The sequence below is a fragment of the Falco punctatus genome (assembly GCF_963210335.1).
Source record: "Falco punctatus genome assembly, chromosome: 2".
In the NCBI taxonomy this organism is placed as follows: Eukaryota; Metazoa; Chordata; class Aves; order Falconiformes; family Falconidae; genus Falco; species Falco punctatus.
The window spans coordinates 1,617,000-1,635,803 of record NC_137581.1 but is presented as its reverse complement, the minus strand read 5'-3'; the positions used below and the strand labels follow the sequence as shown (position 1 = coordinate 1,635,803).

Genomic DNA, 18,804 nt, shown 5'->3' with positions numbered 1-18,804 from the left:
AGGCAACAATAGTGCAATCTGTCCTTATTCCCTGAAACCACAGCTGCTTGAAGTGTCAGCTATAGGACTCATTAATGAAGTGATATAGCACAGGGTTGCACGTTCTTGAACTAAAAGCATATTAGGGTTTAGCAAAAGATAAACTGAAGTTTGCCAAGGGTGCTCTGATTCCCTTTTTCTCTTTGGAAGTCTTGAATGCACTGTATTTTTGCTAGATTTTCCTCATTTGATAGGAGAATCAGTACAGTAAAATAAACCTATATTAATGTGTGCTGTTGTGACACAGATGATCAGTACAGGCACAGAGCAGTATGCTCTCTTTTTTTTTTTTTTGTTTTGTTTTGTTTTTTTTTGGGGGGGCCTTTAGCAGGACACAAAAGGAGTGATAAGATGGAGGCCTCTACTGCAATTTCATAGCGCCTGCTCTTTGAAGGAAATTATCATCTGGTTTGAACCCTGTTGCAGAAGTTGGATGCAACAATAGATACAATAAAGCTATTTATCTGATAAGAGTTGTTTAAATATGGTGCTTGTCTTAATAACGGTGTAATTTGCAGGACGCAAATTGCTGTGATTTTATTCTCATAGTAATAATGATATCTGTTTGGACCTGCAGGACTCCTGCTGTGGTGAATTTAGTGGCAGGTTGTCTGATGTGTGCTCTTCATCCTGGGTGGTGCTGGACTAGTGCCTTTGCTGGGTGAGCAGTTTTGGGTTTTGGGCTGGCAAGCGGTCATTAGGTAACTAGTTGGTCTTTGTAAAGTACGCAAAATGGATGGGAACTCATAATTAAAGGTTAAAGGTGTTTTTATGTGAATTTTCACTTCGTGTACCTATGTTTCTCAAAACTTCTGTCTCTTAAAAGCGCAACTTCCCTGATCTATAGCAAATCAGTTTTTCAAAGGTTGTTGTTTTCAACTTACCTGTTTGGGATTCTGCCTTGTATACATAGGCATGCAATAACCACCTCTTAGATGTCTTCATATGAGAACATTGAGAGACAGCCAAAACTCAAATAATAAAGGAGTGCTTAAAGACTTGAACTCAGTCTTGTTAGAGCAGATCTACCTTGCAAGTTACCGTCAAGTGAATATCTAGTTAATATTAAGCTAATAATGCCTAAATAGGTTGCCAGTTTATTTCTTCAGTAGGAAATTAAATCGGGTTGACTGTGCTCAAATTACTGTTTTCAAATTAAGTAGCCTGAAGGAGAGCAGCAGCATGGAGCAGTAACCCTAGACCTGCCGTGCCTGCAGACCTGGTGCTGTGCTGAAACCTCTGGGGATGTATTGGCAAATGAAGCTGTTCTCTACGTTGTGTCCCAGCGAACCGTGACTGCTGAGGTGTTCTAGTACCAAGTGATAGCCCAGTTAGAGAAGGTTGGCAGTATGTTATCAAATAAAGATTTGTGGTTAGTTGCATTAAGAACAGCAGGTTGTTGTTGTCAAATGGATGGGTTTTAGAAGGGTTTCAGTGGACTAATAGTGGAGCCAACAGTATTTTTCAGAGTCACAGTGTAGCTGGGGTGGGAAGGGACCCCTGGAGCCCACCCAGCCCACCCCCCTGCTGAAGCAGCTCTCCCAGAGCAGGTTGCACAGAGCCGCGTCCAGGCGGGTTTGAATGTCTCCAGAGCAGGAGACCCCACAGCCTCTCTGGGCAGCCTGTCCCGGTGTCCCGTCACCCTCAGGGGAACGATGTTCTTCCTCACATTCCGATGGAAGTTCCCGTCTTGCACTTTGTGCCCGTTGCCCCTTGTCCTGTCACTGGGCACCGCTGAAAAGAGCCTGGCCCCCTCCTCGTGGCACCCACCCTTGAGAGATTTGCGGGCATTGATGAGGTCCCCTCTTAGTCTTCTGTCCAGGCTGAACAGCCCCAGCTCCCTCAGCCTTTCCTCATCAGGGAGATGCTCCAGCCCCTCATCATCTTCACAGCCTCTGCTGGCCCCTCTCCAGCAGTTCCCTGTCTCTCTTGAACTGGGGAGCCCAGCACTGGACACACCACTGCAGATGTGCCTCACCAGGGCACAGAAGAGGGGGAGGATCCCCTCCCTTGACCTGCTGGCCACGCTCCTCCTGAATGCACCCCAGGATCCCCCTGGCCACCTTGGCCACATGGGCACACTGCTGGCCCATGGGCAACTTGCTGTCCGCCATCACTCCCAGGTCCTTCCCCGCAGAGCTGCCCCCCAGCAGGGCAGCCCCAGCCTCTGCTGGTGCCTGCACTTGCTTTTGAATTAATGAGGTCCCTCTCAGCTCAGCTCTCCAGCCTGCCCAGGTCTCACTGAACTGCAGCGCAGCCTCTGGCCTATCGACTGCTCTTCCCAGGTTTGTATCATAGCAGATTTGCTGAGGGCTCCTCTGTCCCTTCATCCAGGTCACTGATGAGTAAGTTGAACATTACTGGACCCAGCAGTGACCCCTGGGGAACACCACGAGCTACAGGCCTCCAGACAAACCCTGCACCACTGGTCACAACCCTCTGAGCATTGCCCTTCAGCCCATTCTCAACCCACCTGCCTGTCCGTTCCTCTAACCTCCACCTCCTGAGTTTACTCAGAAAGTAATTACTGCTCTTGAAGTTGTGTCACTAGTACTGTTTGTGAATGACATGTCATACAGAGAGGTGGAACAGTAAGTCATGACCCATTAAGCAGAGGAGCAGATGGACACCTTGGGTGGTGTCTCCTGCTCCCCGACTGCCCAGCCTGGAGGGACAGTGCCATGTGGAGATCATTTCTCTCTCCCCCTTGGATGTGCTCACAAAGGGCAGGTATCATCATACGAGGTGATTCTGATAGCTTGGTACCTTGGGCTCAGCACCTTTGTGTTTGATTTAAGTGAGGTTCCAAAAGGAAAATAAAATAGATGTAAAGCAATGCTGCTGGAAGTAAGAGTTGCAAGCCATGCCTACAGAATGAAGTGGAAGGAGGAGAGAGTTGTATTATGAGTAGCAATACTGAAAGGGATTAAAAGGTCAGTGGTGTGCAAAGCAGGTTAGTGCAAATGCTAAGGTTGATGCTGTAGGAAAAAAGGCATTTTTTTTTTAATTTATTTTTTTTAAGGTTTATGACCAAGAAAATATTTAGATGAGAACAAATCTCATTTCTGTATTTGGTACTCGTGACTTCTGTATGGGAAGTTTGTGTATGTTTTCTATTCCAACATCTTGAAATAGCTCTTGGATAAGTTGTAGGGGAGCAGAAGAAACACAAAAATAGTCTGAGGACTAGAAAAACCACGCACAGAGAAGCTTAGAGATAAGTCTGTTAGCTTATCAGAGGGAGCACTTGACTGCAGTAGCATCACAGAAAATTCCAGGCACCAGGTGTACCCCTGTGCATCCCAGGAAGTTGTACCTAAAATCAATGTTTTAAAGGGGAAATAGGGCAGTTCAGAGTTGAAGGAAAGCATGGTTTTGTTAGGGAGGTGGACTGCCAATTGTAACAAGTGATCAAAGGAAAAAGAGCACTGTCCATCTCCAGAAATTCCCCTGTTTGATCGCTTTTCTTTTAAAACTGTGTTGGCCAGCATGGGGTATGTTCTTGTTGAGCGAGCATTAGGTTCAGTTTGTGGGTGATATTTAATGGCATGTGGTAGGCAGGAGGGGAATTTCAGGGAAGCTGTCGCCTCTTCTTGACCTTTAAATTGATGAAACTATGAACACATCTTTTCTTCCCAGGCAGAAAGAATTGTGGAAGGGCACCAGACACCGTTAACCTGTGGCCGTGTCACAGAGGTCCTGTTCGCAGTTGACGGAGTTTTCTAATTGAAACATTAGTTTTTACTTAATGGGCCAACCTTCACATTATAATTACTACCTTGTTCAAGTTAAAAATTTCTGTACAGGATGGCACTCTGGTAAGGGCGGTTGTGGGTTATAGCTCAAATGAACTGCGAGCTCAAGACAAGCCTCAGAAATGTTGTAGAGCATATGGCGGCCACGGGAATGGATTTGCATTGCTGGGAGTTAAGGATAAAACTCTTTATTTCTCATAGGGAGTCTCTAAAAGCTGTAAAATGCACATTGAAACCTGGACTGTTTTAGAAGTTGATGATGCTCACAGGGCAGTGGGTAGTGATCTCAATTTGGGATCAGTTGAGGGAGGGATTTATAAAATGGAGCCACCTGTATGATAGCTGGTTACAAACCATCTGTACATTTTTTCTCCCCAGAGTGGGGGAGTGTTTACCTCTGACTGCTGTGCCTTTGGAAAACAATTCAGAAAACTCTATAAAATGGAGTTTGATGTCAGCACTAGCTGAAGTGATGTGACACCAGTGCTGTAATAAGGCATGTGAGCAGCGAGACAAAGACTGTTTAAATCCACTGGCTCCAGGTGGTGCATTACAGTACCTGGGTGTCTCCGGGTGATCTGTTGTGGCCATTGAAGCCAGGCTTTGCTCAGGTACCGGTCAGAGCCTATTCACAGCTGTTTTCAGAAAATGTGCCACGTGCGTTGATCAGGCTTTGTCTGCATCTAAAACCTATTTCTGCCAGTTCTGCCTTGCAATCAAAACTGCTGGTTTGAGTGATATCTGAAGTGATCTAAGAATACTTAGGTGTATTGTCAAGGGTTTCGGTGCTAAATAAATTCTAGGAAAGATGAGATCCGAGCAAGCATTTGGATAATGTGAACGAGACTGATGGGTTTTAACCTGTTTTCTGAACAGCAGGACGCGATTGATCAAAGAAAATAAATTTGGCTCAACGGCTTCTTTGTACCAAAACTTTCAAGAGCTGAAAATGGTCAGCTGAGGCGAGAGATTTGGGGGTTAGGGAAGGACCTACGTGATGAAAGAAACTGGAGCAGCAGGCTATGAAAGTACAGGTTGACAGTTCTGTCCTCAACATTTTCCCCGTAGGGATCTGCTGTGGAAGACTTCGGACAGGCTAGTGTAGCCTGGATAGTTACTTTTAATTAATTTATTTATTAATCAAAGACCTTTATTGTGCTGTCAGGAAGATTTGAGTTTCTGGAAAGCTGATTGTCTTTGCTATTTGGGGAAAAAAAGAGTTGAAGAGGTGGAAGGCTCATTGCTGAGGGGAGGTGACTGTGCTTGAGGAGCCTAGGAAGAAAGGCAAGTGCAAATTTTCCTTTGCTTCCCTCCTTGCTCTTCTCCTGTCTTCTGCAAATAATGTTTCTAGCAACTCCTGCCCATGTTTGCCCCTGAAGTAGGAATTTAGGACTTTGTTTCCATACCTGATTCTCAGTCAGGGGAAGAAATTTAGAATTTCTCAGCATGTCACCAGATGGGGTGGTCTGGCAGTGATGATGCTCACAGGGCAAAAGATGAGGCTGGAAATGAGCAGAGGAGCTTACAGATGCAGTGGTGCTCAGAGTTATTTTAACTATGTACTTCTTTCATGGCTGAGACACACCTATTTCTTGGTGTGATACACACACACCAAGATGGTGTAGTTAAAATAAAAAGGGTCACACTTTGTTGTGGAGTGAGGAGCTGGAGGAACACATCTGTGGTGCCTGGTGCGCTACCCTGAGCAGGGCTTGCAGGTGGAAGCTGATAAAGACTGTGTTTGTACCTGGTTGACTAAGCTGTCCGTCTGTTTGGAAGCAGCTTGTTGGGCAGCGTACACGAGTTGTGTCGCTCAGTATGACTGCATGCAGAGTGGGCCACCTGAGCTGGAAATACATGTGAGAAATCCCTTCTTCATATGGCAGGTCCGAATTCGAGTGCGGAATCAAGTGGCTTCACAAGCAGGAGTGTGATACGTTAACTCTTGTGTAATGGGGCCCCGTTTTACAGTGGAGGAACTCAGGTTCGAAGAGGAGAGTTAAATATTCATCAGAAAAATATCTGCTCACAAATACTGCATTTCTTTTTTGAGATGCCAGAAGCATGTGTTTCCAGAGAATTTTTGCATCTTCCTATCACTTCATATATTCCGTACAAAGCTCTGTTGGCCACAGATGCGATTGTCAGGTCTCAGCATCTAACTTGCAGATTTGGCCTCGAGTGTCCGGAAAATGAAGATTACACAATTAGTTAATCGACTAGAAAGAGTTTTCAGTTGAGCATCACGGAGAATCTCTATTGCAGAAGCTAGGAAAGATCAGTTCCTTGGGGCAGTGTTTGTCTTAATGCCTGATGGCAAGACCATACTGGCTGTTCTTGCAGCTTCTTGTCATCTACAATACATACCATCCAACTTCTTCGGCTGAGGGGGCAAGAGTCCTGCAGACAATGACTTCATTCACTCTTAAGGGTAACTTGGTTCTTGAATGGATCAAGATAGGTGTCATACCAAAAAAAAAAAAAAGTTTCTAAAATATCATGCACTATCAGTGCTGGAATTTCTCTTTTTGTTGTGTGGCTTTGCAATCACAATGTGTATGCATGTCAGGCTTTAATGAACTAGCAATATGAAAAATAAAAATTTGCAGTATGGAACTATGTTTATTGTTAAAATGTTAAATAAGAACTGCAGCTCTAACATAAATAGTGTGAGGTTGATAGTTACTTTGCACAAATAGTGTTAGGAGGGTTTCTCCCTAACATAAGAAAATAGTTTATGTTTCTTACTATTTTATTTTATTTGATGTTGGAGTGTGCTGAGGCTGGGAAAATCCTGAATCCTGGATACCAAAGAACATAATGATGGGGAGTGGCAAAGGCCCCGTGTGCTGAGCCTGTGGGGATGGTGTAGGGTGCCTGTTGTTGGCATACGTAAAGGGCCCGAGTGAAGGAGTAGGAGGATGAAATATTATGTGTTTAATTGTGCAAATTAACTTGTAAAAGCTGTACTTTTCAGAGGTGTATAATTTGGCCAGTTAGGGCTGATTTTTATGAGCATACTTAAAAACACATTTTCAATGTCTGTTAACTTTGCCTCACATTTTGGCCAAGTCCTGTAACCAAGTTCTGGGTACAGAATACTCTGCTAAGGTCTGAACATAATTGGTCTGCTTCCTCTCAGACCAATTTCCAGCTTCTCAGGTTGAAGTCCTGCAAAATAAAAGTCAGACACCAAAGGCAGAAAACTGTGGCTTGACGAATTACACTTTATTCAGGTTGCAATGTCACTGAAACCAAGGAATGGAAAGTGGGAGATAACCTTTATTAAAGTTGTCCATACTAGCTGCACTTTAATGATACACAATTTTATGTACAGTTACGAACAATGGTCCTGTGCGTTAATGCATTGAAAGACACACATCTGCTTTATTCAGCTGCAGAAATTTGGATATGAAACTACTGTACTTGATGGAAATGTCATTCTTTGCAGTTAAATTTTGCCATTGTGGTTAGTGAAGCATGTAAGAAAGAAACCTGGGATGATATTCTGACTTTTTCCGGTATCATTTTTTGCTGTAGCCTGTACGACATTGTCCTTGACAGCCATCACAAAATGTTAAAGATGTTGCACTGACTAATCTAACATCGCTGGCTACACTGGGGTTTCGTTTAGTTCAGCCAAAATAGCATAGCTGTGTATAAGAAGGAACAGTTTTATGTATCTCAGATAGATCTATGTATTAAGACAGATCTGTAAATCTGTCCTTAACTGGTTTTTGACCTTAACTGTTTGTATATGTGCAAATACACGCACACACCAACTCATGGGTATGGCCTTAGCCTTATATAGGCACACATATATATCTATAGGATTAAACCTTAAAAAGATCTTTTTGCTGCTTAGAAAAAGAAGGTCTGTGCCTGTAGTTTATAAGGGATGTATATGATTTGGGTAGAAGTTTCACAAATCAAAACCTTGTCCTTGTTTTGAAGAAAACTTTGTATCGAGTAGACAGCCTACAAAGGAAAACAGAAATAAATAGTGGAAAATACCATACCAGGTGGTGAGCGTTGTTGTTGCTGATGTTTTGTGGTTTGGAAATACTCTTTTGTAGTGTGAGAACAGCAATGCACCTCTGATCAAAGGAGCCAGAAAAATGCCTGACTGTTGAAAGAAACTGGGCTTAAGCCCCTGACCAGGTACGAGTCTGTCGTCTTTCTTTTGGATTGGAAAGATGGGCCAACTTCACTACACCTGGGTCTTTCCTGTCCATCACACGCGTCGTGATTCCGTAGCTGTGTAGGACAGAGACAATGGAAATGTAATATGGTCTCACCTTGGTGTTTTTTCAGTTGGTTGAGATAATGTTTTAAAATACACTGAAAAGCATCTGCTTAGAAATAAATACGAATGTGCTCATTCAATACCAATATAGGGATTGGTTTTGAAGAAAAAAATTTGCAAGACGAAAGATGATTTAAACAGATTTGTGGAAAAAGTGGGAATAACGATATGCAAATTTGGATCATTTGCAACCACTGTTTTACTCCAAGTGTCAGTTTTAGTTTTTATCTTTTATAAACCACTCGATTGTTGAATATTGCAAAGAAATGTAACCTCCTTGGAAGAAATCAAAAAGAATCCTGCTATTGAGTTAATTAGATACAAATTTGAGTGTGTTTTTTTTTTTAATATAAAGATTAAATGATCTATTCAACTATTTCAGGCTCTACTTGAGATATACACACCTGTGTCTAGCTTGCAGAGGATTTTCCTCATTAATTAAGAGCACTTTCCTTGTGTTATTACTTAATTGGGTGTCACAGGGAACCCGATGAGACAATGAAACAGTCTTAATTGCATACAAACTAAATGCATGGATACTTCATGTACTGGAGTGTTCCATGGCGTGGTCCCCAGCTAGCTATCATCTACTAATAGCAATTGCTCAGTAAGAAAACATAGCCTACTTGATTTAGTGTAGTGTTAATCAAGGATTTTTCTTTGCTATAGTCAGCTTTCCCCATTTATCAGACTTATTTAAGAAGTTTTCCAAGTTTGGCAGTATACAGTTTTGAAACATCTGAATGATCTTGACTGTTTTAAGTTTTGAAAGGGGCTTATGATATCCAAACTGATAATTGCAAAGGTAAACTACTATCTTCAACTTTTCAAAATTGTATGCAAGACTTTTTTCTGACTGTGCATATGTGGGTGTGGACAGTGGCCAGCTGATGGCTTGTGTGGAAGACAGCTGCCCTCATGGGGTGCAGGAATGATGCTTACTCAAAAGACTCACCATGGAGTGGAGAATGGATGGAGAGCAGCCCTGAGGAGAAGGGCTTGGGGGTGCCGCTGGACAAGAACTCAACATGACCCAGCAATGTGCTCTCACACCCAGAAAGCCACCCGTGCCCTGGGCTGCATCCCCAGCAACATGGCCAGTGGGGTGAGGGAGGGGGTTCTGCCCCTCTGCTCCCCTCTGCTGAGACCCCCCCACAGCGCTGCATCCCGCTTGGGGGTCCTCAGCATCAGAAGGACACGGACCTGTTGGAGCAGGTCCAGAGGAGGCCACGGAGCTGGTCAGAGGGCTGGAGCCCCTCTGCTGTGGGGACAGGCTGGGAGAGCTGGGGCTGTGCAGCCTGGGGAGGAGAAGGCTCCGGGGAGACCTTAGAGCAGCTCCCAGTGCCTGGAGGGGCCGACAGGAAAGCTGGGGAGGGGCTTTGGGCAAGGGCAGGGAGTGGTGGGACAGGGGGGAATGGCTTTAACCTGAGAGAGGGGAGATTTAAGTTAGCTATTAGGAAGAAATTCTTTACTTTGAGAAATTGGAAATGGGAGTAAAAGATGGGAAAAAGTGTTCACCATGTCATGTGTGTCTCTGCTCATCTTTCCCTAGCAGCCGGTAGGTGTGTAAAATAACATGAATTATGGATGTAACTGCTGTAGCCTACAAAGTGCTGTGTGTCTGCAGTGGAGTTAAACCAGTTTTATTCAGCACTAGACAGTAGAGCTACCTATGGGATTGGAAAACCCCCAAAACTTTGCATTTTCAGTGCTCATTCAGCTACAGTAACTTGTTTCTTCCTTTTTCCCCACCCATTTTCTCCCCTTATACAACAAGTGTACCTGAAAACCTTGCGGAAACTTTTGGCCTAACCACTGTGCTTATGTGCTACTTTGCAGTTGTTTACTAGCTGTGCTTGGGAACGTAGTCCTGAATAATGCTGGTTAAAACTTAGCCAGCAGAAGCTGGAGGGCTTTCAGACCCTTTCATTGTGGAAAACTCATCTGTTCAATAGCATATTGCAGTATAAAAAATTGTTGTTTGAGGCAGAGTTATGTTTTTCTTTCTTGGAAATGAAATCTTTTGCAGTCTGCTAAGGTGTTTTTCAGATTTAGAATGAAGAGAGTCTCCATCAAGGCAAGGGAAAGACAAAAGCAGGGACCTAGACGTGGACTGTGCACGACACTGGAGTGGCTTCTTGTATGAATCTGAGCAAAATCTTGTCTGGATATTTGTTTTTCACATCCCTGAAATGGAATGATTGATATTTCCCTTGTAAAGCTGTTTTTAGGCTTCTCGAATAAAACTTTTGCAGGGATCAGTTCTGTAGAAGAAAAGTCCTTGTAGCTCTGAGTTTTGGTGTTGCTCCCACTTAAAATAATGGTGAGAGCTGAAGAAATAACTGATTTTTCTATAATGCGCCGAGGTCCTCAAGTGCCTTGTGTGGCAAATACTAGCAAAGGTAAGAAGTGGCAGTGAACCTATATATCTTCTTGGGTTTTGTACTGTGGATATGTGTGAATTCCCAACAATCACTGTCAAAAGAATTCAATAGTGGGAGGATCTGAATAGTTTCTTCTTTTTTCATTCCATTTGTGGTTGTTACACCCTGTTTAATTTTTCCTGTTGTATTTCTGCGTATAGACATAGTCTGTGTGTGACTGCATTTTTGGTGGGAAGGGTGGTGGAGTTGGATTTTAGCATTTACCATCCTATTCCAAATATTTTTTGCCTTTCTTATATTGTTTTCCGTATGGAATAATTTGGATTATGAGACTACTCAGTATCTGACACATTTAGGTCGTATATATATATGCTCTGTTTTACTTGCCCAGTCACTTATCTTACGCTGAAATAGGAAGAATTTTGAAGAAGTTGCTAAAACTGTGTTGTTATCGCCGTGCATATTTCTAGTCGGGGTAATTGGGGAAGTGCTAGAAAATAGGAAGCTGCTGTCTGCACTGAGAAGTGATCTGTGTTGCTCCGAGTCCACCTCTGGTTGTATTTTGATATATTCTAAGAAAGTCACAATTGCTGGAGTAGGATCCTTAAGCTGATCTCTCTGCTCTCCTTGGCTTTGCCTGCGTATGCACAGCTTGGTACCTGAAATTACTGAATGTGGGTGAGGCCGTGAGCCAAGGAAGGAGAGGATGTGATGGTGGGGGCCAAAAAGGAGAAGTCTTACTGGAATACCTCCTCTCTTCCATCCTGCGTGTCCCTTTCCACTATTGTCAGCACAGGCAGGATTTACAAAACCCCGTAAGGTTTGCTGCAGCCACAGACCTTTCCCTGCATCCCCCCTTCGGGCTGCAGTTGTGAGCGATGCTGCTCGTGCCGGCAGGTTGAAGTTACTCCCCTTCCTAGCGAAATACATCAAAGATGAGAAATGATTGTGCAAATATTGAAGAAATAACCTTGTCAGGGAAGCTCAACTGCTTCTATTTTTAGGATTATTGTATTTTATATGAGAAAGGGCTGCAGTAGGCATAATGTATTTTAAATATTGAATTTCTCTTAAAATTTGCTATTTTTTTTGGCAAAGGGGATCTTCAAGTCTTGTCTGGTGGGAGAGGAAGTGATTGGTTTTGCTGTTACCTGGTTCGGTAGGTGTGGCCTGTCTGTCAGAGCTTGCTATTTCGCCATCCTCTTCATCTTTCCTTCAGATTCAGATGTGCCTTCATTTCTGGAGAGAGATAAATTTTCCTGTTAATTTAAGAAAATGATGGACTTTTTGCTAAGAAACAGTCTTGCCTGTGTGAGATAGCTGCAGGACATGGGAAGCAAGAATTGTGTCTGTCATGATGTACAAATAGTTGGTGTGAGAGTGTGAAAAGGGCTGTTGGTGCGGAGCAGAACTGGAAACGCATTCAGGGGCTGCAGGAGGACCATGGCACCTTTCCCACCTGCAGAAGTACCAGGCAGGACAACGTGCTGTTTCCATTGTGTTGAGGTGCTGACATTAACGTGAACAACTGTTAGAAATTCTAAGATGTAGGTTCCTATAACTGTCAGGCTTGATTTGCTGTACCCATGTGTTTGTATTATGGCCATAGATTGTATCATTCTTGGGCGTAAATGCGATACTTGGGGCTTGGTGAAGTGGGTGGTTTGTGATGTGCAGGAACATCCTTGGGCAAGTGCTGCTGAATCTTCAGTTTGTATTGACTCTTTTTGGTTTGTGTTTAAAGAACAAATGAAATTCGTTGTATCCTTGAAAATAACCTGGGCTAGTGTGAGACAACTGCTGTAGCGCTGTCTGCCTGAGCCCGCAGGTGCATGGCTCCATTCCACCCGTCGCATCCCAGAGCTTTCCTGGTGTGCAAAGGAGTCGTGTTGGTAAAGTGGAACAGTAAAGGGTTTGCCTGGGAAAGCTTTGATGAGGAGTGTTACCTGTGAAGCTGGGAAGGCACCTGTCTGCTAATACAGTAGATCAAGTTGATATTCTTGCTGATTAAGGCAAGGATCCTGGATTGCTGTTTTAAAACATTTTGATTGTAAACTTATTTTTCTTCCTTTGGGCTTCTGTTTTCCTAGAAGAAGTTTGTACTCCTTGCTTGGGACAAGCCTTCAAATATTAATCATAAATTGTTGCCTTTTCATTAAAATTAGAAGTCCTTTATTTTGGCCATTGCATCTGTGCACACTTATTTAATAATGACATCTCATTAGTAATTTGAGAGTGTTTAATTTTTTATTATGTAGGAAACAGTGATGCATTTCAGTGATGATGTGTGCTAGTAACTAATGTCAGAATTCCCTTGGAAACTGGAATTGAGTTTTACATGGTATGGGCTGCATGATTGTGTATGTTGGTAGAGCTACTTTCCATTTGATGGATCCCTGAGGAGAACAACAGACCTCTCTCCAAACAGAATGCAATGCTAACAGCATATATGAACTGACAAGATGTTTTTCTGGTCACTGTAGAATAGATTTTCAAGGTGTTTGTGTGGTCCTGTTCCTTTTCTGCCCTGCCTCATCCCCACTGGCAAGGAAAGATCTTGGTTCCATCCTCTTGACTGTTCAGTGGTTCAGTCTCAGTTGGCATCCCCGTGCTTGCTACTATGGAAGGCAATAGCTACCAGTGAGGAGTGCTGTCCTGGGGCTTAGGTAAGAGCCCCCACCTCTGCTCCCCTCTGCTGAGACCCCATCCCCAGCACTGCGTCCAGCTCAGGGGCCCCCAACATCAGAAGGACACGGACCTGTCGGAGCGGGCCCGTCGGAGGCCACGGAGCTGGTCAGAGGGCTGGAGCCCCTCTGCTGTGGGGACAGGCTGGGAGAGCTGGGGCTGTGCAGCCTGGGGAGGAGAAGGCTCCGGGGAGACCTTAGAGCAGCTCCCAGTGCCTGGAGGGGCCGACAGGAAAGCTGGGGAGGGGCTTTGGGCAAGGGCAGGGAGCGGTGGGACAGGGGGGAATGGCTTGAAGCTGAGAGAGGGGAGATTTAGGTTGGACGTGAGGAAGAAACCCTTCCCCGTGAGGGCGGCGAGGCGCTGGCCCAGGCTGCCCAGAGCAGCTGTGGGTGCCCCATCCCTGGCAGGGCTCAAGGCCAGGCTGGACGGGGCTGGGAGCAGCCTGGGCTGGGGGGAGGGGGCCCTGCCCCTGGCGGGGGGTGGAAACTGGGTGGTCTTGAAGGTCCCTTCCAGCCCAAATCATTCTGTGATCCTGTAGGGAAACAGAACCAGGACCTGGCACAGATAGCTGACTCTTTGGGATCCTCAGGTCCTGTAAAATAAGCTTTTTCTCCCTTGTCCTTAGGGAGATGATATCTTCAATGCTTTTGGACTGTTTTAGAAAACTGAAGGTACATAAAGTGTGAACCTGTCTCAGCTTTTTGATGTAGAAAATAAACGTCAAGCTCACTCAGATGAAAGTTGCTGCTTTTTTTTTTCTTTTTCTCCTCAGATGTGTAAGTGCTCTCTTTGCGCTTGGAGTTTACAGTAAACATTTTGCACCCCCAAATACGTATGTACCCACTTTAAGGTTTCTGTAACAGGCTCTGTGAGGGGAGAGCTGAGCAGGACAGTGCTAGGACTGAGGTCAAGAATACAAGGTTGCATAAAAGCCCAGTGCTTTTATCAGAAGGTGAGTATTTTTCTTACTCGGTAACAACGACGGAAGGCAAAATAGTTGGGTGCTGTTCCAGTTTATTGACACCAGTGATTCCTAGGAGTATAAGCTGCAGAGCAGAAAGCAGTTTCAGCATCTGTTTGAAATGCAGCGTACAGATCTGTTTGTCTTGTGATCCATCTAACCATCAAAACCCAGCCGGTGAATTTGTCTAGGCTGATGGCTTGTTTCCTCTGTGGAGAGATGCTTCAAAGGCTGCCGTACAAGTGGTTGACATGCTTCTTCACAGAGACGTGGTTGTTCCAGGAGGTTCATTAATGCAACGCTGCTTACAAGTTCTTAGGGAATTTAAGGGTCTGATTCTCTCATTTACACCAGGATGGAACTGGATAGGAATTGTAATGACTCAAGCTTTTGTAGTCTGTGTACACATCCAAAAAAAGAATTAATTTGATGGGTTTTGTGGAAATTAAGGTCAGAAAGGGATATTAGATCATCTGTGCTAATTATGAGTAAATTAGATGGTGCAAATTCTGAGTAGTAAACTAAATACATGCTTTCAGTCTTTATGGGCTAAACTCTGTCACAAGTGAATGATGGGAGAGAAGAGGGTATTAATTGCCAAGTAAGCTTTGCTGGGGCATTGCTGAAGGTTCACTTGAGCACAGTTCATGCAGTAGAGGAAGAGGGAAGAGGATTCCTTCCTTCCTGGACTTATACTGATGCTCAGACTGATCCTGAGCACGTTGGGCATGATGCTCTGCGGTGCCTGAGAAGGGGCTACTGCAGAGGTCACCCTACAGTGCTGTTGCTCCGTCATCTTTGTAGCTGTCTTTTAGGTCGCTGCAGGCTGTGGATTGTCCTTCGCCTCCTCTTGCCCAGTGGAACAAGCCCAGCTTCCTCAGCTTGTTCCCAAGTCCTGTGCTGCATGCCCCGATCATCTTGGTAGCTCTCTGCTGGGTTTTCGTTGGTTTGTTGAATGTCGTTCTCGGACAAGGGTGTTTGCCACCTGCCAGGGGCTGTCTCACCAGTGCCAGGCTGGGGGCAATAATGGCTCCTCTAGACACGTTCCTCCTCATGTGAGCCTGTAGTCTTATTCCAGTAATAAATGAAATCTCTGGACAACACTACCCCAAGTATCAGCCCCACTTTTCTTGTTACTGGCTGCCAACTGGATGCCAAGCCATTGATTGCTGTCCTCTGAGCACAGTGGTCCAGATTGTTTTAAACCCATTTAGACACGTATCTTTGATTGTCATTATTGCCATAATAGGTAGCTGCAAGATTTTTATTGACATGTTCAGACTCTCTGAAACAGAAAGAATTGTAAAATGGAGTTAGAGTTTCCAAGATCAGGAGGGACTGACATAGTAATTTAGTTGGATGAAAAAACCTCCCAAAGCTTGGAATAGAGGTTTGGGGTTTTTTTTTTTGTCTTTTGGAAACACTTGGTATTCAAGTAAAGGCAGAAAGCAATGGTGAGCCCATCATTATTCCTAATAAATTGTTCAGTGTTTAATTGCTCTCCCTCTCCTTTTTAAGGAAGTCCCGGTAGAGGAGAGAAAACTACTTCTGGCAGGTTTGAAACAAGTGGAGACTTCATAGGAGCTGTCTTTCAGGCAGGGGAGCTGCAGGAACTGCGCTTTGGCTTGCACTGACCAGGGTGGACTGATAGGGCAGAGCCTGATGCTTGGTAAATTCTGGGTGGGGGAGTGTGATAAGGTCTGAAGCTGGCAACCACGGAAAGGTTGGGAAAGAAGAGGAGGAAATCGGAGCGGTTCCGAGATGAGTGAGGAGCTGTGTGGGAGCCCCCCTTTCCAGGGAGAAGGCAGACAGCTGCCAGTGCTTTCCTCCAAGGCAGATTTCATGCCCAAAGAGAGGAAGCACAGATGCAGGAGGATGAAGAGGAGAGGGGGGAAAAGTACGTGCTTTTACCCTTCTCCCTCCTGCATGCTCCTGGTGAGGGTAGCAGAGTCTAAGATTCATTAAATCTTGTCAGGTCCCTCTGATGTACGCTTGGAAAGTTCTTCCGTGTGGGCTCAGCCTTTTATCTGCAGAGAATTGAGATACTTATTTTTTATCTACTTCTGAACTTCATGGTACTCCAGAAAGCCTTTCAACCCAATTTAATATGGAATAAAAGAAAAAAAGCATGGTTTGATTTCATACTGAGTCAGTCAGGCAACAGTTAGAAAAGTGTAATTAGACTTGTAATTGGAATGTGTCTTAGACAATTAGTTTTTGTAAACGTGTATAATTTAGCCCGAAGTAAAGGGTCAGGAGGAACTTGCTGTGAAAGAGGTTAAAGAATAACGTGTATAATTTCTAGGCCTTCTGATGCTAATGTCTGACACAGCTGGAGAAGAGCATGTCCATCTTTTCGATGACAACAAAACCCCAACCTCCAGAAACCTACACGTGAGTCAAGGCTTCTGCTCTGGCTTTGTCTCCCACTATTCATTCCAAGAACAGCCTTAACAAATCCATGGGCAATACTATAGTAACAGTGATTTAGCAAATCCCCCACAAAAATAAAAAAAATAAAATGCCTGTGAGGGAATGGGGACCTGCTCTGTGGGAGTCCATTCAGCTTGTAAAGGAAATTTCTGAAAGATGGGAGTATTTAAGGAGCTGAGCTGTGCTTACCGCGGTTGGATCCGATCTTATCCTGAACGCGCGATATATGTTCTTTATGCCAAAAGGGATGCAGCGCCTTACCGGTGTGATTACATATTGGTAGTTGGGATGTTTCTCTTTTTGCAATCCTTTTTGTCAGGAAAGGGGCAGCCGCTCAGCCTCAGAGGTCAGCCCAGGAAAAGGGTCTGCTTCACAGACGTGTATTACTCATTTGCTTGGCATTTTTGACACCGCTTATTACAATGCCGTGCAGCTGCTAGCTCCCAGTCCCTTGTCGTGGGGTAGGACCGAATGGTGAGAGAGAAACGTCAAAACCTTTTATTGGAATCTTACAACATTGCTTGCACATGCAGTGGGGTGTGCAGGGAGTGCATTACCCAAGACCTAAGAGATCCTGCATAATTATGGCTCATCTCTATAGCTTTAGAAAAAACAATTTCAGTCTGTTGGAGTCTGAAAGAATTGATCAGTGGTGCTTGTGACTGCCTGCACCTGGGTTTAACCATAGTTCTCTGCCTGTTATTTATGTTTCACAGTCTGCACTGTGCGTGACCCAAGTTTTGTTGGCACAGATGTTGGGGCTACTGATGGGTTTCGTGGAAAAAGTCTGCAATGGAGACTTGCAGCACGATGCAAGGATAAGGTGCCGTAAGTCAGCTACAACAAATGCAAACCCTGACAGAGCAGGTTCTTACTTCTTGCATTTTGCTGTAATAACAGTAGCAGTGTAACAATATGATTAACAGTGAGAGTCCAAAAGTAGCAGACAAATAAAATACTGCGCCTTCAAAGGAAAGCCTCGGCTTCTCGCAATTATGAAGTCTGTGCACCAGATAGATGGAGCTTCTGACTTCAGTGTTATTTGTGACCTACTTGGAACTGAAATGTTTTAAGAGACTGTTTGTTCAATACTCAATTACTTTTTTTTTTTTTGTAAATTATACCGCATTAGGGTTTAATATAATCCTCTGAACATGGACTAATAGATAAACATTCTCTGCAGAAAATGTCATCAATTCCTTTTGTCTTATTTTTTTCTGCTAGCGAGTACCGGAGATGTTCCTTCTTTTTCCATTGCAAACAACCCCCACCCCAAAACCCCATAACCTTTTCTGTCATGTATCTAATATTTCATAGAGCAATCACAAAGGATAGTAAATTGAGTAAAACATACTATCCTTGGCAGGATTTCCCTTATGACTAAATTCAATATGAACAAAGAGGACAAGGGCAAATAACTTCAGTTATTCAGGTCATTTTTCATAAGAATCATAAAAGTTTGATAGAAAAGGCCTATTAGATTATCTCTCCTCTCTTCCATCTTGCCAGTTCTGCGTTGTTCTCTACGGTAACCTTGTGAAATCTTACTTGTCCAAATGGAAGAAAGATAATTTGCCTGCTGATTTTTTTTTTTTTTTTTTTTTTTTTTTTTTTTTTTTTTTTTTGAGTGGAAAAGAATGGATGGTCTTCTGTAGGGGCTAGCAAATACTTCTTATGCTTCTGCAAGGCTCATTTTCAATTTCTAAAACTGCCTCCTTTTCAGTAATTTTATGTTTCTTTTTTTTTTTTTTTTTGAGTGCTGTGATCTTATCGTGAGGCATGTTTGCTACACTTTGGCCTGTGTTTTTAATTCCAGCCCGTTATTCTAGTTGTTCAAGTATTGGAATAACCCCGAGGCTATCTGTAACAATTTCACCCCATTGTGTTTCTGCCCTTCAAGTGCTTGCCAGGATTAATACACGAACAACAACAGATTGTTCTTCCTGTATAGTGGGAAATGTTTATAGTGCTCTTAGATTAAAATAATTTTAAATCCTCTTAAAGATAGGGTTTTTTTCCTCCCCCTCCTCTAAGAGAGCTAACAGGGAAGTATAAGATGACTTTAAACCCCCCAAAACAATGAAACAAAGCCTCTTAGCAGTGGTAAAAGAACATGACTAGTCAGATAGAAGCTCGTCAGTGCCGCAGCTCTGAAGCTTGGGCTGCGTGCCTTTGTCACACACACGTTTAACTCCACACGTGTGTTGTAGTTGCTGTGCAGCTGACAAGTTTCTCGCATGC

General features: G+C 43.9%; 1 protein-coding gene across 7 annotated transcripts in view; it reads left to right on the top strand.

Annotated features, from left to right (window-relative positions):
• The window catches only part of FAM168A (family with sequence similarity 168 member A), a 218,921-nt gene that overhangs the window by 16,540 nt on the left and 183,577 nt on the right, over positions 1–18,804 (top strand). For 4 of the 7 annotated variants that reach the window (XR_013926065.1, XR_013926066.1, XM_080375591.1 and 1 more), the window contains exon 2: positions 16,436–16,524. The exons of the other annotated variants lie outside the window; for them this stretch is intronic. Coding sequence is in view for 1 of the 4 variants with exons in the window: in XM_080375591.1 (XP_080231717.1) it covers positions 16,444–16,524 (81 nt within the window). In the remaining 3 variants the exon portion in view is untranslated. The remainder of the gene's footprint in view (positions 1–16,435; positions 16,525–18,804) is intronic. 7 annotated transcript variants of the gene reach the window in all.